This window comes from Chiloscyllium punctatum, chromosome 11 (assembly GCF_047496795.1).
Source record: "Chiloscyllium punctatum isolate Juve2018m chromosome 11, sChiPun1.3, whole genome shotgun sequence".
NCBI lineage: Eukaryota > Metazoa > Chordata > Chondrichthyes > Orectolobiformes > Hemiscylliidae > Chiloscyllium > Chiloscyllium punctatum.
In genome coordinates this window covers 87,859,727-87,886,307 of record NC_092749.1, presented here as the reverse complement: position 1 = coordinate 87,886,307, position 26,581 = coordinate 87,859,727, and the positions used below count along the sequence as shown (strand labels likewise).

Genomic DNA, 26,581 nt, shown 5'->3' with positions numbered 1-26,581 from the left:
GCTGCAATGGTGTATCAATAACAAAACAACACATGCACACTTAAGGATTTCCTGAGAAAAACTGTTTTACTCCTGTGTCTGTACTGCTGTTAATGAAAGGACCTTAGGTTACCAACATTAGGTAGCAACTCCTTGTCAAAATAGTTAATGCTTTTTTTCCCAAAAGTCCAATGTTAAAAGAACAAAAACCATTTAAATTAACATGAACTTTAAAAAATGAAACATTATCTCAATGTGATTCTGCTGGATTGTTTTTGGAGAGTCAGTCTATCTGGAGAGTGTGCTATCATTTTCAAGCAGGACTTAAACTTTTTCTTCAACTTGCTACTCTGCTTAATTTAACGAAAAATTCTTTCATAAATACATAGCCGTACCAAAGCTGAACCTTCAATTTGAATTTTCAATTAGAATCTCCAGTTTGTTGATTGGTTGGTGATGTGATATTTTCATTTATTTTTATTCCAGTGGTTTTCCGAGGCAAAGGCATGTCTTTTAATTGATGGATATTAAGAGGTTAGAATAATGGACATTTGCTAGGATGCTGTATGGAATGAGTAAATAAAAGTATGAAGGAAGAATTGAAAACGTGTGGTTGTCACCAGTAGAACAAAGGAAATATGAAGTAACTTGATAAAGGTTGTTAGAGATTTTCATTTCTTCCTTCTTAAAAATGTTCACTTTTGGCTATGTTGGAAGTGGTTTGCCTACAAAATTTTGAAGTAAAAGTAAGGAAAATAAATAGTTAATTATGCACAATTGAATGGCTCGTGGAAAAGTTTTTGAAGATTTGTGGAACCGCAGTTCACTCTTTTTTTTTCCCACTTCTATTCAGTCATTTTTATGGTCACACACTGTAGGGTGAATAGAACCAATCTCTTCCAGGTATCTCTTCCTACCAATTCAACCATAAATTTATTATATTGACTAGAGTCCAGGTGATTTTATATTCATCCTACCAAATTATCCTCTTGCTCTTGACTCTTTTTCTGTTTAAGAAATGATCTTCTAACTGCACAAGCATCTTGAGGTGATTTGGTCACATCAGTTGTCAACACTTGCTCATAATTTTAAACTGTTTAAGAGCTTAAGCTACAATATCAGTGGACAATTAAACAAAAATCCACGGTCGTTTCAACTAGCAGTTTGCAGTTGACACCAAAATTGGAATTATAGTGGACAGCAAAGAAGGTTACTTCAGATTACAATGGGATCTTGATCAGATTGGCCAATGGGCTGAGGAGTGGCAGATGGAGCTTAATTTAGATAAATGCCAGGTGCTGCATTTTGGGAAAGCAAATCTTAGCAGGACTGTACATTTGATGGTAAGGTCCTAGGGAGTGTTGCTGAACAAAGACCTTGGAGTGCAGGTTCATAGCTCCTTGAAAGGGGAGTTGTAAGTAGATAGGATAGTGAAGAAGGTGTTTGGTATGCTTTCCTTTATTGGTTAGAGCATTGAGTAAAGGTGGTGTTGTGTTGCGGCTGTACAGGACATTGGTTAGGCTACTTTTGGAATGTTGTGTGCAATTCTGGTCTCCTTGCTGTGGGAAGGATGTTGTGAGAGTTGAAAAGGTTCAGAAAAGATTGGCAACATCCTTGTAAATGTTGGAGGATTTGAGCTTTCGGGAGAGGTGAATGGGCTGGGGCTGTTTTTCCCTAGAGCATTGGAGGTTGAGGGGTGACCTTATAGAGGTTTACGAAATCGAGGGGCATGGATAGGATAAATAGACAAAGTCTTTTCCCTGGGGTGGGGGAGTCCAGAACTAGAGGGCATAGGTTTAGGGGAAAGATATGAAAGGGACCAAAGGGACAACCTTTTCACGCAGTGGTGCATGTATGGAATGAGCTGCCAGAGGAAGTGATGGAAGCTGGTACAATTGCAACACTTTTAAAAAGGCATCTGGATGGGTAAATGAAAGAAAAGAAAGGGCTTAGAAGGATATGGGCCAGGTGCTGGCACATGGGATTAGATTAAGTTGGGATATCTAGTCGGCATGGACGAGTTGGATTGAAAGGTCTGTTTTCGTGCTGTACATCTCTATGGCTAACTGGAGGGTTCACAATTATCACCATAGTGGTGTTCAACACATCAGTGTAAAGACGCAGGTAGTGCACTTCATATTTTTGGCTGACGCTAGTTACAAGTGGATGATCCCCTTTGACCTTCTAAGGTTCTCCAGCATCACTGCTGGTCTCCAGCCAAATTCACTCCATCTTGTTAAGAAATGGCTGAAGCCTTTGGGCCTTTTAATATCTTTGTCATGACAATTACGAAGCTTAAGTCTTAATACTAACACCCCAAGGCAAGTTTTGCAGCTGCACTAGAAAAACTGGAATCAACCTGACAGTGTAGTAGTTGTCCAACTTGCTTCCTCAACCATTACCAAAGTAATGGAAAGGGTAATTGACAACACTTAAAGCAGCACCTACCTTGCATGCTGCATTTGGGTTCTGCCAATGTGAATTAGCTCCTGACTTCCATTGTAGCCTTGGTCCAAACACAAAATACTGAGCTGACTGGAGGAGGTATATGGCCTTGCCATCAAGACAGCATTTGATGCAATGTGGTGTGAAACAGAAACTGAAAAAACTGTGGATGCTGTAAATCGGAAACCAAATTGGAAGTTGCTGGAAAAGCTAAGTAGGTCTAGCAGCTTGTGAAGAGAAATCTGAATTAATGTTTTGGGTCTTGTGACCTTCCTCAGAACTGTCTGTCTGTGTTCTCAAGAAATCATTAGACTTGAAATGTTTGTTTCACAGATTCTACCAGATCTGCTGCAACATGTAATTTCTCACCATTTGGATGATGTGCTGTTTATCTTCTGCCAAAATGGATAATAACTAAAAGACTTGACAACCAACTGGTCCAACAATTTATTCAGTATCGCTTTTCTAGTGGTTGTAATTTTCTGGGGTCCTTCCCCCTTCCATTTCTGGGAAGTTACTTTGGTCCTGAAAGGGACGATAAATATAAAATACATTTTCTCGTTATCTGCTATCTCAATTTTCATTTTTTTTTCAGACTTTTTCTCTCTGAGCAATGTTCACTTTTGTTATTTACAGAAACTCTTGTTGATTATTTCCAGCAAGCTTTCTCTACCCTAATTGTTCCCCTCCTGATTTAGTCTTTTACATTGTTTAATAGTGAGACTGGCCACCTGTTTTTGTGCAATAATATACTTCTTTTTTTCTATTTTGATACTATCTAACTTTTTTTTAGTTAACCACTTAGCCTTGGAATTTGTATTTCTCATTGGAACATTATCTGAAATATCCCCTTTTTAAAAATGTCTAACATGGCATTTCTATTGACTTATACCATTAACCTAATTTGCCAGTTCACTTTGGAGTTTTTTTCATAATTGCCCTTTTTTTTTATTTTAAAAAAAATTACCATTCTAGTCTTTGATCCACTCTTCCCCTCTCTTCCCCCCCCCCCCCCACCCCCTTCCTCCAAACTAAATGTAAAATATGATTATAGTTATTTAGAGATCTTCAATCTTAATCGATTGCTTCATATCCCGTCTAGTATAGTCTGCTTTCTGGTTATCTCCAGAAAGAACTATTTAATAAACTGTCCCAAAACATTCTATAAGCACTTCAATTAGGCATCTTTTGTACCCACCGAGGTTGAAAGTATTTACACATTGTGCCTTTTCAAAAGGGATTTGTTCTGATCATCTCCTCTTAAAGAGGGATGTTGTAAATCTGGTGCAGTGTCTCTGTTCTGAAAGCTAGTGCTTCCAAATAAACCTGTTAGACTATAACCTGGTGTTGTGATTTTTAACTTTCTACACACCATTCCAACACTGGCACCTCCCAAATCATGTTCCATGGAAAACAGAGTAAATAGTTTTTTTTTACAAAATGAGACAAAAAAGGAGTAGAAATCAGGCTTTACCAGACCCAAGGTTTTTAGTTTTGCTTTCAGCTGTTTGAAATTTTAGTCTTGGAGCTGAAGCTATTAGAGAGCTGCGTCCCTCTTCTCCCTCCTCCATTGAGGTAGTTTAAAAAATACTTGACAGCTGCCAGGCTGTGAACGTTTTTTTTTTGAATGTCCAAAAGTCATGCTTTTATATCAATCCTTAGGGTTGGTAGTGGCATGGTTGTATAATTTGCTGGCAGTCACTCCAACTAGCCACAACCTACTTGGCCAGAGGGTGGTGGAATCAACAGAAGCTCTTGAACAGTTGGAAACCTGATATGTGCAGTATCGCGAAGGCAGCACTGGCATAAAACTCATAATGTTCCGACATCTATAGCCTAGAGGGGAAAGGTGGAAAATGAGCATTCAAAGCAACTGTTGGGGAGGAAAATGGTACAGAAAATAACGCCACAGATCTGGCAGCATCTATGGAGTTTGGGGAGAAAATTGTGGTAATGTTTCAGGTCACTGACCTTTCAAAAATATATCAGCAAAATGCTGAACCAGTCACAGCAAGGTAGTTAACTGTCAGAACCTACGCAGCCCTCGGAGAACTGTATCTTGCCGAGGTGGCTTGAGCCGTCGTTAATTCAAACCGGACTCATTTTTTTCTTCTTCTTCTTCTTCTTCTTGTTCTAACCGTCTACACTCTCGAGACGGATGGGCTGGGCGCGCGCACAGTGGGAGGCGGGAAGCTGAGGAAAGGGGGATGGGCGTCAACATCGACATCGAAGCCGAGCCGGCAGTAGGTCGGCGGCAAATGGACGTGTCCTCTTTTGAAGGTAACGGCCTCCATCAGATGCCAGTTAAATCGGACACCCTAAACATCTGGGGACAGAGGCGCTGACTTTAAAGCTAATAAACCGCCGAGTGTGCAAACAACGGCAGAAGCAAGCCAGGAACGTTCCGAGGTTTTATTCTCATTAAACAGGAGGGCACTTCTTCAGAATGTGACTGGAACGGAATCTGAAGAGAATGGGAATGTACTTTAACCTATTCTTCACTGGAAAGCCAAGTGTTTGATTTCCACCTGTTGGTATATTGGTAAGCATGGACTTTTTTAAAAGAAAAAAGTAACCCTATTTCGTGTTGCACACTTTTTTTGTCCTAAGTTGCAGTGTATGAATTTAGTGTAAGCTGTATATTTGTGTAGCGCCTACTCAAGGTCTGCAAAAGTAGTTCAATGTCTATAAAGTATTTACGTGTACCTGTACTTCATAGTTGTGAAGTTGGAAACCTAACAGTCCGCTTGAACACAACGAACTCTCTCAAACAGCAGTATGGCGATGACCAGAGAGTCAGATGTGCAGCTTGGAGACAGACCCTTCGGTCCAACTCGTCCGTGCTGACTAGAAAACCTAAATTGATCTAGTCCCATTTGCCAGCACTTGGCCCATATCCCTCAACCCTTTCTATTCATGTACCCATCCATGTGCCATTTTAAAAGTTGTAATTTTTAAAAAGTAGTAAAGCCTTCACACTTCTCTGGCAGCTCATTTCAAACAGTCTGACGTGCTTTTCCCCTTTTCAACTTTAAACCTATGCTGTCTCGTTTTGCACCCCGCCCCTCCAATTCTCAGGGAAAACACCTTGACCATTCACTCTATCCATGCCCCTCATGATTTGATAAATCTCTAAGGTCACCCCTCAGCCTCTGACACTTCAGAGAAAATAGCTCCAACTTATTGAGCCTCTCCCAGTAGCTCCCACCCTCCAAAACTGGCAAACATCCTTGTAAATATTTTCTGAACCCCTTCAAGCTTCACAACATCCTTCAGATAGCAGGGTGATCAAGATTGAATACCATATTCCAAAAGTGACTTAACCAATGTCCTGTTGATAATCTGCTTTGTGCAGTTGATTGTTTTGTACCTAATTGGTCAGGAGATAAAACCTATTCTTCAGAATTTTTTTTTTCACTTGCACCTTGTTTCTATTTAATTAATCTTATCTTGTCTAAAAGTCAGCACCTTTTTTAATCTCTATGGAGAGTTCTTTGAAATTAATGTGCATTATTTTCAAACATATTTGATACTGGAGCGTCATTGAGTTCAAAATATCGACTTTCTTTCTCCACAGATGCTACGAGACCTAATTTGAGTTTCTCCAGCACTCTGTTTACAATTGCTAACATTCTCTGGAGTTTTCACAATCGCCCCCGTGTCTGAATGTTTCTGCCAGGTGCTCGGGATTTCCTCCCACATCCCAAAGATGGGCCATGATAAATGTGGGGATGACTGGGATATGGGTAGGGGGCTAGGTTTCGTTGGGATACTCTTTGGAGAGTATGCAGACTTAATGGGCCAAATGGCTTCTACCTGCACTGTAGGAATTTCATTTTATGGTTTAATAGTTTGCCATTTATACTGGTATTACATGAGCATTACAAGTTGGGTATATCTGCAACAGAGGTCATTGAAAAAGTTTACATTCTCTAACTGCTGGAAGCATGCATTTTGTTGAAGCTTTTTGTCTTGTGCTTATTAAGAAAGCTGAAAAGAAATACACTTTAAATGGAACAACAATATTTATTTTGTGTGAGAGGAGAGTAATTTAGTTGGTAAGCAAACTCTGGCAGTAACATTTTCCATCTGTGCAAGATACAAAGCTGCAAAGTATACAGAATTTTTTTATGCATGAGCATGATTAATGGTAGTATCAGACAAGATATTTGGGAGGGCCATCATCACTTCAAGGTCATGCCGAATCTTGTAATCTATTTTAGTCCACCAATTTGGAAATGTTATAACGTATGTCCATGACAAGTAGAACTTAACTGGTCCCTAGCTCTGAGCCAGGAGGCCATCAGCATTAGATTTTTTTTATACCACATCTTGTATGCTCCACTTGGGAGTAACAATGTGCCCCAATTGAGTATTATTTCTTGTTAACAAGGTGTTTTAACAGTCTGGCATGCCATGTGCTGTGATCTTGTCAAACACTTAGTACAAACTAGCCATCATCTGGGGTGTTGTAGCACAGTAATATCTCAACCTCTGGGCCAGAAGACCTGATTCAGGTCTTAATCTGTTCAGACATGTTTTAAAAACAAATCTGCAAACCAGCACTGGATAAAGCTGGATAGTTGGTGGATTCAATTTGCACAAAGGACTTCCGTGTTGAATACTAGGCACTGATATCTTGGGCATACTTCATAGGGATGGGCAATAGCCCCACCCACCACATGTCTATGGACATTGTATTCGACATGCCAACCTCTGAGCTTTCATGGTTCATCTGATTCACCTGCAGGACACTACATACCTGTGCTATATTTTGAGCTGGACCTGCAACTATTGTTAATGTTGCAGAAAGGATGCTTTATGCTTAGGGATGCTCACCAAACCCTTTGTTTAGATCAGGCTGCATCTGTAGGCTCTTTACTCACTGCCATAATGCTCACTTACTCTGAACGCTTCCAGCCCAGCTCTCTTGCATTGCCCTCACCCAGAGGTACTTCCTTCATGTAACTAGAGTCTTGTCCTGCTATTTAGTGCCAACATACAACCAGGAAGCTTGCCACAGTTATCAGGCGTTTGATCTATCAATGAGGGCAGTCTTCACTTTGGGATCCTGGCACAGCTTCCAAGATTAAACTTCCAATATCAGTCTAGGCCCTGCTTGAGGCAAGATTTTAGTCATTATCCTCATACCGAGCAAGATGCTGAATGAGAGGCAGCACACTGCCCTGTTGATGACTCCTGCCCTATTGTGGGCTGCTTTTCCTTCTAGAATAATGGAGAAGCATGTGGTTTCGAAGATGAAAGTGGGTAACACATTATTGGTGATGTAGCTTGCTGAAGTGTGTGAATAGGCAGTGCAGAAAGTGTGCTGAGTCAGTGGTGCCCCAGGCTGGGTGAGGTTGAATAGGGAATCTGTTGCATACGTTAGAGTGGTAGAGCATGAACATTACTGGGAGGTGGGTGCAGAAGCAGAAATTGAGGTATCTGGGAAATGGTGGCACCTGTGCTGGCACAGGGCAGAATAACATTGACTGCCTTCCTTCAGTGTTGAGAATGTGGTGCTAGCAAAGCACAGCAGGTCAGGCAGCATCCAGGAAGCAGGAGTATCAACGTTTCGGGCATGAGCCCTTCAGGAATGAGGCTTGTGTATAGGGGTTCTGAGAGGTAAATGGGTGGAGCTGGAGGGGTTGGGGGAAGGTAGCAGAGAATGCAATAGGTAAATGAAGGTGGGGGAGAAATTGATAAGTCAGAGAAACGGATAGATGGGAAAGATGATGGGCAGTGCAGCGTTGGAGGCTTGGGACTAGGATAAGTTGGGAGAAAGAGAATGAGGAAACTGGTGAAATCCGCATTCATCCTGTGTGGTTGCAGAGTGCCAAGGCGGAAGATGAGGCATTGTTCCTCAAGGCATTCGGTTATTAGGGTTTGGTGATGGAGGAGGTCTGGGACCTGCATGTTCTTTGGATTAGGAGGGGGAGTTGAAGTATTCAGCCACTGGACAGTGGGGTTGGTTGGTACGGGTGTTCTAGAGATGTTCTGAAATTATCTGCAAGTTGGCATCCTATCTTGGATCGTTTCAGAGAACATCTCTGGACACCTGAACCCACCAGTGACTGACCTGACTACTTTAACTTCCTCTCCCACTTCACCAAAAACACGCAGGTCCTGGCTTCCTTCTTTACCAAACCCTAATCAGCTAATGCCTGGAGGAAGAATGCCTCGTCCCCAGCCTTGGGACTCTGCAATCACATGGCATTAATGAAAATTTAACCAGTTTCCTCCATTTTTGCACCCCCACCCCACCAAACCATTTTTTATTTTGTATCCTAGTCCCAAGCCTCCAACACAGCACTGCCCTCTAGACCTGTCTATCTTCTTTACCATTTATCTGCTCCACCCTCCCCTCCCGTCTATCACCTTCGTTCTCCTCCACCTTCATTTACCTATTGCATTCTCAGCCCCCTGGCCCACAAACCTCATTCCTGATGAAGGGCTCAAGGCCAAAAATGTCAAACCTCCTGCACCTTGGATGCTGCCTTACCTGCTATGCTTTCCAGCAATACACTCATGACTCTAATGTCTAGCATCTGCAGTCCACACTTATTTTTGTCTGTCTTCATTGCCAAGCATTCCCCTCAGATGGCTGGATTGCTTCAACATGGATGGCAATCTCTGTCTAGGCTGGAATGGTCAGGTTTCAAGGCCTCCACTAGTCCTGGGAGGTGGAACAAAAGGGAAAATTCTGCCTACCCATTTTGCAGGAGCTTGAAGTCCAGACCTGTAAAGCAGGGTGTTGGTTCAGTCCCTGTCTGCGTTTTTGTATGGGCCAAAAGTCTAGAACCATGCTTCCAGTGTGCTTGATAGCCTTTTAAATATGGTGCTGTGTTGGATATGCTGGTCAGTGGTGAGTTGCTCCATGAATGGTGCTCAGTAAGATGTTTTGAATGTCAAATGTGATATTTGCCATGAGGGGTGAAATGCCTTTTAACATGGCGAGTTTGATAAGATGTAACTCATGCTTGCTTGGCCTTGCGGTAAGAATTACTCCAGTAAACTTTTATGCAATTTGCATTTGGCCTAAAAACTAAGATTTAGCTCAATGTCCTTTGTTTTTGTTCAGCAGTACTAAAGGTTCAAATATTTTTAATTGAACATTGAGCAAATGTATAACATTGATGCATCTTACTTTGGATGGGAAAGCAAAGTTCTGCAGCTGCTAGAATATGGGCATAAGTACTTCAATTTAAAAAAAAAAATTAACTTGACAGCACCTGTGGACAAAGTTGAAATAACCCCCACATCTTTTCTCTCTCTTCATTATATGTAAAGTTTGTGTCTCTAATGTCATAGAGATGTACAGCACAGAAACAGACCCTTCAGTCCAACCCGTACATGCCGACCAGATATCCAGTCCCACCTGCCAGCACCCGGTCCATATCCCTTCAAACCCTTCCTATTCATATACCCATCCAAATGCCTCCTTTAAATGTTGCAATTGTACCAGCATCCACCACTTCCTCTGGCAGCTCATTCCATACACTTACCACCCTACTGTGTGTAAAAGTTGCCCCTTCGGTCTCTTTTATATCTTTCCCCTCTCACCCTAAACTTATGCCCTCTAGTTCTGGCCTCCCCGACCCCAGGGAAAAGACTTTGTCTATTTACCCGATCCACGCCCCTCATAATTTTGTAAACCTCTATAAGGTCACCGCTCTGCCTCTGACGCTCCAGGCAAAACAGCCCCAGCCTGTTCAGCCTCTCTCCCTATAGCTCAAATCCTCCAACTCTGGCAACGTCCTTGTAAATCTTTTCTCAACCCTCCAGTTTCACAACATCTTTCCGATAGGAAGGAGACCAGAATTGCACGCAATAGGCCAACGGCGGCCTAACCAATGTCCTGTACAGCCGCAACATGACCCCCTAACTCCTGTACTCCAAACTCTTGACCAATAAAAGAAAGCATATCAAATGCTAATTTCACTATCCTATCTACCTGCGACTCCACTTTCAAGGAGCCATGAACCTACACTCCAAGGTCCTTAGGACCTTACCATTAAGTGTACAAGTCCTGCTAGGATTTGCTTTCCCAAAAAATGTAGTACCTCCCATTTTATCTGAATTAAACTCCATCTGCCACTTAGCCCTTTGGCCCATCTGGTCAAGATCCTGTTGTAATCTGAGGTAACCTCCTTCGCTGTCCACTACACCTCCCCAATTTTGGTGTCATCTGCAAACTTACTAACTGTACCTCCTTATGCTCTCATCCAAATCATTTATGTAAATGACAAAAAGTAGAGGACCCAGCAACGATCCTTGTGGCACTCCACTAGTCACAGGCCTCCAGTCTGAAAAACAACCCTCCCCAACCATCCTGTCTTCTACCTTTTTTTGTTTGAGCCAGTTCTGTATCCAAATGGCTAGTTCTCCCTGTATTCCATGAGATCTAACCTTGCTAATCCGTCTCGCATGGGGAACCTTGTCAAACGTTACTGAAGTCCATATAGATCACATCTACTGCTCTGCCCTCCTCAAACCTCTTTGTTACTACTTCAAAACACTCAATCAAATTTGAGAGACATGGTTTCCCATGCACAAAGCCATGTTGACTATCCCTAATCAGTCCTTGCCTTTGCCAATACATGTACAACCTGTCCCTCCAGATTCCCTCCAACAACTTGCCCACCACTGACATCAGGCTCACTGGTCTATAGTTCCCTGGCTTGTCCTTACCACGCTTCTTAAACAGCAGCACCATGTTAGCCAGCATCCAGTCTTCGACTATCGATAATACAAATATCTCAGCAAGACAGCAATCACTTCTTCTCTAGCTTCCCACAGAGTTACTTTAGCATCTCAAAAATGACTAACATTTGTTACTGTGATAGGAGAATAAGATTCATGTCTATGTTGAAAGGAGGTTTTGTATGATTGCTTCAGGAGCAGAATTTATTTTTTGAGGGGGTGTGGTTGGGTGATTTACAACAACATTAAGGAGATTAATGTAAGTGGATAAATATAGCTTTGAAAGAGCTCCCCTATTATGCTCACTTCCTGCTGTTTTCTCTAAAGCCCTGCATTTTATTCTTAGTGTATGAATACAATTTCCCAATAAATCTGTTTCCACAATCTTTCAAATACTGCATTTTTTTTTTTCTTAATCTCCTTTCATTTCCCCCCTCATTTCTTGCTAAGTTTACTTTAGGTTGGTGTCCTCTGGTTGCTGGTGTTTCTGCCATTTGAACAGGTTTTTATACACTTATCAACCCTTCATAAACTTGCTAATAAAAAGGTTAAGTTGTTTAATTTTCTTGACTTTACATGCTGTTGCACAGTTGGAGGCACTGAATTTGGTGGAGAGCTTAAACATGGCGACCCCAAGATTTAAAACAAAAATAGAGTTTGGTTTTTTAAACCAAATATTTGAAAGGTTCAATACTTTTCACTCACTCATTGATTTATGTCAACTACTGCAGCTATGATAATACCAAGAGTTTGTTTACAAATTATTGATGGACCAGGCCAGACAACCTCAAATTATTTTAAGGTAGCCTTGACCCTAACTTTTTATTTTTAAAGGCTGGTAAGAAATAGGAATTCCAGGTGTGATGGAGCTGGTCAAACCGTACGGCTTCAAGCAAAACACTACAGTTGAAAAACAGAAGAAAATTGAATTTAGAATAACTTGACTATTGGAAAATTTAATGGGTCCAATAAAATCTATTACTAATTAACTGTTCCAATAATGTAACATTCCATAAACATACCCCTTGGCAAAAAGACAAATTCAAACACTGATTCTTACAATCAGAAGGGAACAACATCCAGAGAGATTTTAGAAAGTCACTTACTGAAGCTTGCAACCCTTCTAATACACTCCCATCTGGTGACTGCTACAGTTTTAAAAAAAAACAAAGTCCTGAATTGGGAGATTGGCCATTCCCCTTCCATTGTTAAACTAGTCACTTTGCCACCTTTTGTTTTTTTTTGGACAAGTGGTGTAAAGGCAAAGACAAAATAAACTTAAGTGACAGTATTGTCTCAAATTCAAGTGTGTAAATAAGTGTTTTACAGATTCAGTAACAATACCACATTAGTAGAACAAAATGTTGAATGTTTAGACTTTTGGAACTAGAGAAGCTGTGCATGAGTGTTCTTGGAATGAAAAAAAGTAATGCAGTATAGATTAGGGAGACATGTTTTAAGGTGTAATTGTTACCAGCCACCTCATTTTCATATAAAATGGAATTTAGGAGATAGTTGAAGGTCAGATCAACATCTGTCCTTCATGGCAGACAAAAACAAATTAAACTTAGTGAGGATGGAAATGCAGGGCTTTGGCAGTGTAGCGGCATTAGCTGCACTTCTGTGGAGAAAGCAGCTAACTTGGAAGGGTGTGACACTGTAAAAACATGATCTGAGTTTTGATACTGAGGAAAAAGATTCAGGTGAGTGTAATAATGAACACTCGCTGGTATATTAGTTGTGGGGAGGAAATGGAAATCAGTCAGCCCATCTAAATTTCCCACCATGGATTTGGTATTCTGTGGCCAGATTGGAGTGGGAGTAGTAGTACACGGGTTTGCAGGAACAAAAATTTCCCTTTTTTTTTTCCCCCAGCATTATACTGAAATGTAGTATTGATTTATAAAGTTTATATATACTATAAATTTACTCAAACTTATACAAGTAAATTTTTTTTGAAATATTAAGTTTTTTTTTGAATGAAGAGAGCTGGGAAGCAAAGTGTTCTTACTCTGAGGAGTAGAGAAATGAGATACACCGGATCAGGTTCTAAATAAATGAATGTCATAGTACAGGAAGACCATTTGTACACAAATGTTAGGGAGAAGATGGAGGGGGTAAAAAGACTTTCTTTTATGTAGCATCTTTTCATCTCCACTGGATAACTTTAACAGTTTATGGCCAATGATATAATTTTGAATTATTTTTTGTAATATGTACAATTGACTTGCATTTTCTGTATCACAAACAACATTGTGGTGATCGGAACTTCTTTTGCGGCTGTTGGCTGAGGGTAACTATTGGTGAAGATGATGGGATAACTCTCCCACTCAAGAGTGTGATAGGATTGTTTACATGCACCTGAGTGAAGGGGTGGCGGGGAAACCTCAATTTAACACCTCATCCAAAGGAAACTCTAATAGATGTGCCATTGCTTCCCTGGTACTGTACTAGAGGTGTTGGCTATGGCCTTTTGTACTCCAGTCTAAGAGTTGGACTTCAACCCACAATACTTTGCCTCAGAGACAAAAGTTTTGCTAACTGAACCCATGGCTGAGCCAAAATTTAGAAGGGGAATTGCAAACAGGTTAGGTAGACTTATTACTGTATTTTCCATTTATGCTAACTTTTTTTTTCATTACAATGTGAAAGTCAGAAATTGGAGGAGTTCTTTAGATCAGAAGCAATTAATTCATAGTTGTCTAGCTCAATGAAGCATACATATCAGGTATAATGCCAGACATATCTAAAATGAGGTGGCAGTCTGGTGAAACTACAACATGGGACTAGTTGCCTGTCCAACCACATTATCACCAAGTGATAGACACAGTTAAATGGTTCCACAGCCCACAGATTGAATGAATTATTTCAGCGCTTCGATGTCACATCCAGTCAAATGAAGAAAAATTAACTCGCTGGAAAAGGTGATTCCATAAATATCCCTGTCCTCGTTAAGGAGGGCGCCTAGCACATCTATGCAAAAGGTAAAGCTGAAGCTGGATGTAAGTTTGCATGCAGAGCTAGAAGGTTTGTTTTCAGACATTTTGTCCCCATATTAGGTAACACTTTCAGTGAGCCTCTGAAGCACTGGTGATATAGCCCACTTTGTGTATATTCGAGTTTCCTAGGGTTGGTGATGTCATTTCCTGTTCTTTTTCTCAGCAGTAGTAAATGGGATCCAAGTCGATGTTAATGGATAGAGGTCCGGTTGGAATGCTATGATTCTAGGAATTCTCGTGCATGTCTTAAGAGGAGGAAAACAACAAACAGGATAATTCCTAGAAACATGACATTCCAACCAGATCTCTTTCAACAGACACATTTTGACTTGGATCACATTTACCACCACCTGAGAAAAAGAACAAGAAATGACCACCAGATGAAATCATGTCACCACAGGAAATGACATCACCAACCCTAGGAAACTCAAACATAGAAAGCAGGCTACATCATCAGTGTTTCATTCAGAGGCTCACTGAATAAGTTACCTAGTGTGGTGACAAAACCATCTGGAAACGAGCCTTCCAGCACAGCAAGCAAACCTATATCCAGAACCTCAACCTGAGCTAAAAGTCTTTAAACCCAATAAAGCTGAAGCATTGGCCACAATCTTCAACGGCTGATTTTGACTCTGCCTCCTCCCAAAGGTCCTTAACCTAGATTTAAGTTTTCAGCCAATCTGATTCACTCTATAGTATCAAGAAATTTCTGAAGGCATCTGATACTGCAAAGGCTATGGTCCATGACAACATTCTAAAAATAATATTGAAGACTTGAGGCTCCAGAGCTTGCTGTGCCCCTAGTCGACCTGTTCAAGTACAGCTACACTGTTGGCATCTACCCACTCCAGTATAACTTCTATACAAGAAGCAGGACAAATCCCACCTGACCAGTTAGTGGCCCATCAGTCTGTTCTCCAGTCTTCCTTAGTGATAGCCTGCTTGCTGAGGCTCAGCTTGGTTCCACTAAAGCAACTTATCTCCTGACCTTAGTTCATTATGGTCTTGATTTAAACATGTACAAAAGAGTTGAGTTCTATGAATTCCAGAGGTAAAGTGAGAGTGACTACTCATATAATGTTGGAATCCTAGGAAAACCCAAGTCACTGTAAATTGGTTTGGGGGTGGTGGGTAGCTGGCACAAAGGAAGATTAGCAACAATAACTACAACAATGTTCTCAGCTCCTGGATACCGCAGTTTTTCTTCTGTAGTGTCATTGTTGTAACAATCTTCAGGTTTATCAATGACCTTCTCTCCATAAGGTCAGAAGTGGGAATATTTGTGCAATGTTCAGCACATTGGTGACTCCTATGCTGAAATCATCCATGTACAAATGCAGCAAGACCTAGATAATATCCAGGTTTGAGCTTTCACTTCTGGTGACCTGGCACAAATGCTTCTTGAGTGCCAGTCAACTATTATCACCAATAAAAGATCTAACAATTGGCTTTTGGCATTCAATGGCATTGCCATTTAAATCCCCTACTATCAACATCTTTGGGCATTACTATTAACCAGAAACTGGACTGACCATGTCAGTATTGTGGCTCCAAGAGAAGGTCAAAGGCTAGAAATCTTGCAGCAAGTGAATTCCTGATCTTGACTCTCCAAAGCCTGTCCAATATCTACAAGATGCAATTCATGAATGTGATGGAATACTCCCTATGTACTTGAGTGCAGCCCCAACAACACTAATTTGACACCTCCCAGGTTAAAGTAGCCAATTTGGCTAACACCACATCTGCACCCACCACCATTATTGTTCAGAAACAGCAGTGTACACAATCTAGAAGATGCACTCAGGTAGCACCTTACAAACCCAGAAAATACTACATCTACATCTAGAAGGATGAGGTTGGCATCACCACATGCTATTCTCCTGCTCCCAGGTTGCTTGCATCATGATTTGGAAATATATCACTTTTCCATCAGTGCTGGATGAAAATCCATGAATACCCTCCCTAATTTAATTTAAACCCATCATTCGAGAAGGCAGATCAACACCATCATCAATGTCATCTAGGCATAGTCAACAAATGCTGTCCCAGCCAATGATGCCCAGAAATTAATAAGGCAGCAACACAAATGAGTTGTCAAGTGAGAAAATGGAATCAGTTGTACAGATATTTTTAATTGTGACATATCTGGATTAGGTGAGTCTTGAATGCAAATGTTCTGGCCCAATTCAATTAGAACACAGTTAACTAACAAACAATTCGGGTGGGAATTTGCTGCAGGTAATTAAACTTTAGAGGTGACATTTGAATGGATATTTTAGAAGAAAGGCAATAATCATTCAAAAGTAACTTTTCTAATTGCAGCATTTTGGCTATGACAGTGTTTGAATGGCTAGTCCATGTTATTGAGTGAAATTTCTAGATCAGAAAAGTGAGTTGCATGAAAGGACTAGGCAAATTGTCATTCTAACACACATTATGTTTTGAAATAGCTGTTGTGGTTGGAATTGTCGGGAAAACAGGTGATAAGATTTCAGGATAGCTGCGTGGGAGGCAATAAGCAGCTGTTGGGCAAGGCAGATTTTAACAGAAGGTATACATGAGTAGTATGAGGAAGAGATAAATAATGGTTGATTTTTAAATAGTTCTGGTTTAGGAAGAAAATTGTGAAGTCAAACATACAAGAAAACATTCTGAAATAATCCGATTGTGTTATATTTGTGAAGAGAAACTAATGCTGACTGCGTGTTTATTTTTCCAGTATTTTCTGTTTTTGTGCCAGCTGAACTTTTTATGATTTTTGGAATAGACAGTTGATGCATAATTCTGATTTGTAGGGAAAATATGTAGTTGGCTAAACAAAGCAAATATTTGAGCATCAAATTGCTAGGAAAATATAGAACTGGCAAATGGTTTTAAATGTAAGCAGAATGAAAATTGTACTAGATCGTAAATATAGTTCTGTTTTGTGAAGATGTGAATGTCGATTAAAATGTTTGAATGCAACAATTTTTATTTTAATGATATTCAAGTGGGCAGAAACGCTACAGAACACTGTTCGTCAGTCAAAAGACTAACATTGATTTGGTGCTGGATCCAATCCAGAAAGGGTAGCAATACCATAAGTGGAGATGGCTGGAGTTGACTTGAAAGGGCATAACGTTGGGGTATTGGAGAATAGAAGATGCAAAATTCTTTCCCGGGGACTAGGAGACCTGGTAGCTAAGTATATTCAGACAGTAAGACCAAATAAATTTCTGAAATCCATTGTCTATGTCAAGACAATGGAAGAAAGATATGGATAAAAGTGAAAACACATTGTACTCTGCAATGCAATTTTGAGTCATTTGATATGCTATTTCTCAACCTGTACATGAATGATGACAAAACAGCAATTCTATGTGAAAAGGATGTGTTCTGGATGGGGAGGGGTGACGAAATTGTGAACAGTCACTGTGCCAGTATCAATACTGCTCAATGTTTTATAAAACAAGATGGAGAGGGTAGCAGTAACTGCAGCAGAAAGTTTTATAGATTACACTGCTAAAATAATAGGAATACCTTTTAAAGGGAAGAGGTTAGAATCTATTTTGAGAACCTAGATTTTTAATTTTCTGAAATGTAGTTTGTCCAAATGTAAAATCTACTTTTCAGGAATATGAAAAGCAAATACAACAATAGACCACTATTGGCAGACATAGATGAGGAAAGGAATTTTGGGTTACAACCTGTCGATCCTGCATGGCATCAAGCTATAATGTTTAGCTGCTGCCAAAAGTAGAATATAGGGTTGAAATAAGAGTGAAGAATAAATCAAAGTAAATAACTCAATCAGACCTGGTTTAGAACATTTTATAGAACATTTACAGCACAATACAGGCCCTTTGGCCCTTGATGTTGTGTGACCTGTGGAACCAATCTGAAGCCCATCTAACCTATACTATTCCATTTCATCCATCTGTTCATCCAATGACCATTTAAATGCCCTTTTTTTAAAGTTGGCAAGTCTACTACTGTTGCAGGCAGGGTATTTCACGTCCTTGCTACTCTGACATCTATCCTATATTTATCACCTCAGTTTAAAGCTAGAGGCCTTATGCTAGCCATCCCCATCTGAAGAAAAAGGCTTTCACTGACCACCTTATCTAACCCTCTGACTATCTTAGATGTCTCAATTAAGTCACCTCTCCACCTTCTTCTCGCTAATGAAAACAGCCTCCAGTCCCTCAGCCTTTTCTCATTAAGACCTTCCCTCCATACCAGGCAACATCCTAGTAAATCTCCTCTGCACCCCTCCCTGTGCTTTCACATCCTCGCTATATTGCAGTGACCAGAACTGTACACAATACTCCAAGTGCAGCCACACCAGAGTTTTTTGTTTTGTACAGTTGCAACATGACCTCGTGGCTCTGAAACTCAATCCCTCTACCAATAAAAACTAAGTGTATGCCTTCTTAACAACCCTGTTAACTTGGGTGGCAACTTTCAGGTTATGTATCATTTTTTGCCTGCTCCCCTGCCCCCCCCCCCCCCCCCCCCCCCCCCCAAAAAAAAAGAAAAACCAAACCGCTAATCTTGGACAAGGTCAAAATAAGATCATTTGAAGAATTCAGTGTATGGTTAAAGGATTTTGGGGCTTTCTAGTTGTGGGGGGAAAAAAATCTTGAAGCTAAAAACTCTACCTTCATTATTCCAAATACCTTGAGATAAGTCAAGATTTCTGATTTTGAGACAGTCAAAAGTTTTTATTTTACAGAAAACAAAAATAAATTGCTAGAAAAGCTCAGCAGGGGTCTGGTAGTATTTGTGGACTTGAAACATTTTAACTGATTTCTCTTCAGTAGCCCTTCCTCAAACTTCTTTATTTTCTATTTGAAGAGGTAAATTTAGATGGATGTAAGATTATTCCTGAAGTATTTTAATGAAGTAGCTTAAACAGTAATCTTTTAATGTTTTCAGGTATCCAGTTTGGAGTTGAATATACTAATTTAGCATCTGCATTCAGTTGTAGTCAAGATAGGAAAAAGCTGGATAAGATTCCCTTAACTGGGAGCATTGTGTTTCTGGACAAAGCATCAGAATCGCAGGATCAATTTTAAAAAGAGAAATGTGAAGTGAGAGAGACATTGAATTTTTGCCTGCAAGGCCAGGAGAAGAAAGCATTTGAGTAAATGTGACTGCTTTTTGGCAACAAGTACAACCAAAATTGGGAGATAACAGTATTGAGCTGCTGAGGGGAAGAATTAAAATGTCGACAAAATCAGTGTTAAGGAAATAGAACGGACCAAGAGAATTAGCAACAACAAATATAAATGTATAGTTATGACTGAGAGATTACATTTTGGCATCTTTTTTAGAATCTTACTTTCCCAGATCTGACCTTCATCTGGGTACTTTTGTTTTTGATGAGAACTTATTCTTATGGGCTGATACAACTTGTGTTGCTTCAATTTATTTTTGTCTTCCTCATGGAAACCCACCCCTTCATCCAATTAGTCCATGCCAGCCATGTTCCCAAACTAAATTAGTTCCATCTGCATTTTAGCCAATTATTATCCCTTTACATCTTTCCTATTCATATACTTTTTCTCCAAATGTCTTGTAAATATTTTAACTGCACCTGCATCTACCAGTCCCTCTGGAAGTTCATTCAGCACACACTAACTGCACTTTTTTTTAATGTGAAAAGCCATTGCCCCTCCTGACATTTTTTGTTTTTTTTTAAAAAATGTTCCTGTCACCTTTTTTTTAAAAAAACATATGCCCCCTACTTTTCACCTGCCACACCATCTCATCTTGCGGGGGGGAAAAGACTTTGATTATTTACCTTTTTGTGTGCCCCTCATGATTTTAAATCTCTTAAGGTCACCTCTGGACCTTCTACACTCCACTCCAATGAAAAGGTCCTAACCTAGTTTTAACTCAAACCTTCAATTCCCAGCAATACCAATGCTAAATCTTTTAAGAACCCTCTCCAGTTTAATAATATCAAACTTAGTTTCATTTTTGGTTGGCAACTTTTGAACATTTTTTAGCTTGGAATCCTGAGGATTTATTTCTTCCTTACTTATTCATTTGTGTGATGTGGGTGTCACTACTGGCCAGTATTTATTGTCTGTCCCTAATTGCCTTTTTGAGAAGGTGGTGGTGGCCTTCCTTTTTTCAACTGCTGCAGTCCACCACCTGGTTTGGGTTGACCCACAATGCTGTTGGGGAGGGAATTCCAGGATTTTGACCCAGTGACCATGAAGGAACAGTGATTTTATATTTTCAAGTCAGGATGGTGAGTGGCTTGGAGGGGAATTTGAAGGTGATGGTGTGCCCACATATCTACAGTCCTTGTCCTTCTAAATGGACGTAGTTGTCGGTTGGAAGTTGCTGTCTAAGGATCTTTGAAATTTTTCAAGTGCATCTTGTAGACAATAAGCACTACTGCTACTGAGCATCAGTGGTACAGCGAGTGGATGGATGCCTGTGGATGTAGTGCCAATCAAGTGGGCTGCTTTGTCCTGGATGGTGGTAAGCTTCTTGAGGATTGCACTTATCTAGGCAAGTGGGGAGTATTCCATTACACTCTTGACTTATGCCTTGTAGATGGTGGTCAAGCTTTGGTGAGTCAGGAGGTGTTACTTCTCATATTCCTAACCTCTAACCTGCTCTTGCGGCAACTATGTTGAATCCAGTTGAGTTTCTGATCAATGATAACCCCCAGATGTTAACTATGGGCGTTCAGTGATGGTAACACCATTGAATGTCACAGGGTAGTGGTTAGATAATCTCCTCTTGATGGTCATAGCCTGGCATTTTACTTGCCATTTGTCAGCCCAAGCCTGGATGTTGTCCAGATCTAATTGTGTTTGGACACAGACTGCTTCAGAATCCAGGGAGTTGTGAATGGTACAGTTGTGCAATTATTGGTGAACATCTCCACATCTGACCTTTTATGATGAGGGATGAAGTCAAAGATAATCCTTTTTAGGACACTGCTGCTAAAAGAACTATTTGGTGTTGTGCCAAACATTTTCATGCCTTTCGTTTTCAGTTTTAGAAAGTATGTATAGAGGTGGAAAGATGTTTCTTTGTACAGTCAAGAATTAAACCAGTTGAATAACAGTCTCTACACCCTGCTTTAGTGTGGTAAAACAGTACTGTAAAAGGTTGGGCATATACAGTTGAAAACTCTTTGCCAAGAACACTAAAGATTGCTGATCCCTTCATTGGACCTATTGAATGTGTTCTGTATATTGTTGTTTTTGATTGTCCAGGAAAAGTTTATCAAAGATTTTTGAATATGCAACAGCACCAAATACATAGTAAAGCAACAACTGGAGATATATTAAGTAAAAGGCAAAACCAGGGAAAAGTATCAAGATGACAATCAACCTTTTCCCATGTCTTACATACTTGAAGTTAATAAAAATAAACTATACAATACGTGCACAAATGAAATTCTTGGTTTAGTTTTAATCCATTTTAATTTTGCTCACTTTTTTTTGTTACAATTGACAAAAATCATAATCTGATTACATTCCATGATCTGGACTGGAGTTCAATTATACCATTCCTCTGAAGTTTGAACTCCAGTGCAATTTTAGTTTTAAATTGCTTGTTAACTAGATTGAACTAACTTCCTATTATGCATAGGCTGGGGAGACTGAGTTCTTTTATTCTCCTGGCCTTCTATCCTTTTTAATAGAGTTGTTTATTGTCATTTGGTCTTTTTTAAAACTACTGTTTGTGCAGTCAGGTTTGAAAACTGGGGAGGCAGTGGTGTAATGGTAGTTATCACTAGAACTGGTGAAAATTTTAAATTCTGTATAACTCTGGATTTAGGCTAGCCTAATAGTGACCATGTAACTACTGTTGTCATAAAAACACATGTTTCACTGGTATCTTTTTCAGGAAGAAAATCTGCTATTCTTCTGGTCTGCATGCAATTCCAGACTCTCATCAATATAGTTGACTTCAAATTGCCTTGTGGGCAATTTTTAGGCCGGGCTGGTCTAGCCTAGCCTAGCCAGTGACCCCCACATCCCATGAATAAGTGGTTGAAATTTTTTCTCCAAAGAATTATTTATTCACTTGTTTGAATCTATCTTAGTCTTCAACTTCATTTTGCTCAACAGTGATTTTAGGAAAGAAGAGTTTTACAGCTATAAATCAAATCAAATGATAGATATTAATTCACATGGTGTCAGAGTCCAGTGTCCAGTTTCCAGTTTCATTCACTTGGAAAGTAAAAGTTCGAGTCTTTTCCAGCTGGCCGTGAATACCTTTAAAATTGACATAGCAATACAATGTTTGCAAAGAAGGAACTGGTCAGCTTTTGCAGATGAACAGACGATCCAGATGCTGTCTGAAATTGGGTTTCATGGAGTCTTAAGTTCAACACAGACTTGGCTACCAATGTGAAGTTCTGATTTCTATTGATGCAGTTGTAGGCAGGCTATATGTTTTAGGTGTTTAGATATGTGCAATTAAAGTTCTCCAAAAACCAGGTCATGGATGAGCTAGTTAAGCAGATTAAAAAAATTTATTTCATCCATGGTGAAAATCTGGTATTCAGTTTAGGTAGTGTAGACAGTTGGTGTCTCTGCCAGCATAATGATTGATTTAGGTCTCTATTTCCGAGATTAGATGTTTCTGCTTTTTATCCTCCTGTTCATGTAATGTGACCACACAATGATGGGTGTGACATTCTAAGGGGTTTAGAATTGTTTTGGAAATCTACAGTTACTAGAACTGTATCCAACTTGCAAGTCATGAGATCTCTACCAGTGAAGTCCATTTTTAAAAAATATATTTTAAGTAGCTTTTGGAAACCAATTTGTGACTTATTTTGAGGCTGTGACTTTGTTTCAACCATGCTTGTGTTCTGTCCTTTCCTAGTCCACTACTTGCACTGAAAGTTGATTTTATGCATTTGAGTTTGTAAAGCTTCTTCTAACTGACTTGAAATAATGATTCAATCTTATCACTCTCTTTTTGTGCGTTTCATTTAAAAAAAACATTTTGAAATTCTGTACCACAGGAGACATGACCTTGAGACCACCCCATGGCTGATGTTAGGTCACTACTTCAATTTGATAGGAGCAAATCTGTTTGAAAAATTAAAGATTCCCCCTCTGTCCCACTGTTAACTATTTTGAGGTACTACAATAGAACATAGAACAGTACTGCATAGGAACAAGCCCTTTGTCTCTCGTGTCTGCGCCAACCATGATGCTATTCTAAACTAATTCCATCTGACTGCACGTGGTCCAAATACCAAGTGTGTTATGTAGAACCTCTACAGAAAAAACTAACAAAATCATGTTTTTCTGTTCAGGGTCAGGGGAATTTTTGTTCTGTCAAAATTCAACTTTGTCTAATTTTTGATGAAAGGAATCAATTCTAATCTCTTTTACCAGTTGATGACTGATTTGTATCAAATGACTTGTATGTTACAGATTTTCTTTATGAACTCTGGACATTTTGGACATATTGGAGGCTTTGTAAGCAATGGGTATTGTAGCTGCCTTGAAATCGCAGTTTATCTGCCACCTTCTCATATGTTACATCTTTGTGGTGACTGGACTCATCATCAACTTCCTTCAGTTCTGCACCCTGATAATATGGCCGATCAATAAGCAACTCTACAGGCGAATTAATTGCAGATTGGCGTACTGTATCGCCAGCCGTAAGGAAGCCTTTTATTCAAATTTTATTCTGTCTTTATAGTATTGGATAATTGTTTGAATTACAATGTTGTGACGTGCAGTTTTGTTATGATGGATTAATACAGTTTGGATTTATGTGAATTCAGTTTTTGAAATGCGTGTTCTGTATTCAACTCCAATGAGCACAATAGTGACCGTCTGATATTTTGCTTGTTGACCAACTGTGGAAAGTGTCGTATTAGAAATTAATATTATTTGTGTTTTGGAAACCTAAGCATTTTAGACATTGAATTGAATTTCTGTCTTGATCAGTATATTTAATTTAGCCATGAGGTAGCCATGTTCACCTGTGGAACCATGAGAGAGGTTTGCTATCATAGGAGTAATGTTGCAGTTTTTAAACAGAATTTTTTTTTTTCCAGAGTCCAATAAACTGAAATAAATGTGCTACTGTCATTTTCCCTCCCCTCTTGAATCCTGCCCTACGAGCTTTTTTTTTTAACCTGATCTGAAGGCACCAGTCCTCATTATTTGTGAGCTCAGCAGTGAGATCTTTTGATCGTTTTTGGTACTAGAATAGTTTTTAATCATGGACTGTAATGTCACTTGGTCCTATTCCTTCTGTTTTTCTCACTTGATGCAATTATCAAAATGATGCATAACAAGGGACAGAATTTCATTTTGGTGAGCTCTTTTGGAGCTGCAACATTTGTTGGTGTTGGGAATTTGTGCCTGTGACTGGGATGTGGCAGTGTGGGTTTTTTTAAAATTCATTCATGGAACATGGGTATCATTGCCTTGGCCAGCATTTAGCGCTTAACCATATTGCTGTAGACCTGACCAGGTAAGGACAGCAGTTTCCTTCCCTGCAGAACATTAGTGGCCCAGATGGGTTTTATCCCCACTATTGACAATTTTGTTTCATGGTCATTGAATTCAAATTCCATTTCAGAATTTGAACCTGGGTCTCCGAATATAACCTGCATTAATAGGGACGATACCAATAAACCATTTCCCCTCGAATTTTGGACTGGGAATCAGATTGCTAGTCTAGTGATGTGATTACTGTCTCTTCTGGATGAGTGGTGAGTTAGTGGGAAAACTTATGAAATGGCAAAACTATTCAAAGATTGTGCCTTCTCACTTATTCAAAGGACATGTTACTTTTGCTATAATTTTTTTTCTGGTGAGGTTTTTTTTTGCTACAGACAAGTCGTACAAGTTGCTAAGTTATTCTGGTCTAAGATGTTTTATTTAAAAAAAATGGGATATGTATATATGATAGCCTCTTAATACTTATCACTGCAAATGATAGTGAAAAGTTGTCTACAGAGTAATCACATGCTGTCTTGAGGAATATTGCAGTCATATTCTGAATTCCTGAAGAAGGGTATTTAAACTTGAATTAAGGTAGGGTCCTGAGTCAGGAATATATAGGCAAGCTATTGAGGTCTCACTGACAGTTTTGACAGCTGTAGAGTAAGGCAACCACTTATGAAATCAAGAAGCTGTGGTTTGTTTAAAAAAATAAAATTAACTTTGCATTTTAAAAAAAAAATTCAAGTAAATAAAACTGGTGCTGGATTAAATATGGTGACTTACGCACATTTTCATAAATACATATAACAAATTACTATAGATTTTAGAAGTGGTATGGTTAGAAAGACCTGTTTTCCAAACAGGGTAATCGTGAGAGGGAGCCAAGGATTTGGGTGGAGGCATTTTTACAGCACAGAAGAAAATCACTTGGCACACTGTTGCCATCCCTCTATGCAAACAATATTCCTTTAATACTAAAGACAGAAGGGTAAAGCAACTGCACCACTTCTTTTTGCATTTTACACCATAGACGTTTTTGTGCTTCTCCAAACAAGACTCCCAGTTTTTGAGTAGCTAATGCCACTGATTTATGGCAACGAGCTGGCTTTGAGAATTAATCTGATCCCAATTTGGAGGTGAAACCAATTGTATCACTTGGTTCCTCCTAACTTTTTTTTTAATTTTAGTTTCACTGTAATACAAATATATAATGTAGTCAGCTAGCAAAACACAAACATTTTTAAAGCAACTGGTCAAATGTGCAATACTACACTCCATCTCTACTTCTGGTCTATAATTGCTGCACACAGTGGTTCTTTTTACCATCACTTCCTCCTTTTTTTTTTAAAATGATGATCTTGATCTTGATCCAGAATATGCCAGTGACGTTTTTTAAAAAAAAACGAAGTGGCAATCCTAGACTTGCATTCTAAGATTAGAATAGCATTTTATTGTCATGTGTATCTTTACAAAGAAAAATTTGATAAGTCGCTGTATCATGGGCAACTGTATTAATCACAGAAGTCCTAGGTAAAAAGAAGAAAAAGGTGAAAATTAAGATGAAGTTCATCTCCGATCAATTTCAGTTTGGGGAAAATTTGACTAAGTGATCGCTGGAATACTGGGAAGCAGTTGGCAAAGATTGCAGAGCAGAGGCCGTCGCAACAGGACACCAACACTCCCAAGGTGGAATACAAGACGCTTAGACTGGATGAGATTGCCACACTGCCACACTGGGCCAGCAAGTCCCAGTAACTCTTGAGCATTTTTTTTGAAGTAGTTTGAATTATTACGTTGTATTACTTGCACTTAAGGTATAGGAGTACCTTAAGTTTGTTTTTAGCAGCACGAGTCTGGTTTTTGGTTCATGCAAGCAAACCTCTTTCCATTTATTTTTAAACTAAGTATGCCAAACTTCTTTTTTTAATCCTTCCTCCAGTATGTTTGCCAGGCTTTCCTCTTCCTTTGCATCCATGCTAAATACTACTTTTGTGACAGTGTTTCACATTCCACTTTGTG

At 39.5% G+C, this 26,581-nt stretch overlaps 1 protein-coding gene and 1 long non-coding RNA gene across 6 annotated transcripts in view; one reads left to right on the top strand and one right to left on the bottom strand.

Annotated features, from left to right (window-relative positions):
• agpat4 (1-acylglycerol-3-phosphate O-acyltransferase 4 (lysophosphatidic acid acyltransferase, delta)) overlaps window positions 1–26,581 on the top strand; it is a 180,816-nt gene that overhangs the window by 70,961 nt on the left and 83,274 nt on the right. For 2 of the 5 annotated variants that reach the window (XR_011961905.1, XR_011961906.1), the window contains exons 1-2: window positions 4,659–4,966; window positions 23,534–23,763. Coding sequence is in view for 3 of the 5 variants with exons in the window: in XM_072581204.1 (XP_072437305.1) it covers window positions 23,586–23,763 (178 nt within the window). In the remaining 2 variants the exon portion in view is untranslated. Of the gene's footprint in view, window positions 1–4,658; window positions 4,967–23,533; window positions 23,764–26,581 lie in introns of those variants that run through there. The other 3 variants (XM_072581204.1, XM_072581203.1, XM_072581202.1) reach the window with 2 other exon arrangements.
• Window positions 2,858–4,582, bottom strand: LOC140483171 (uncharacterized). The gene is made up of 3 exons (XR_011961907.1): window positions 4,396–4,582; window positions 3,899–4,260; window positions 2,858–2,949 (listed from the first exon to the last, which is right to left on the bottom strand). It is a non-coding gene; the product is annotated as an uncharacterized lncRNA (long non-coding RNA).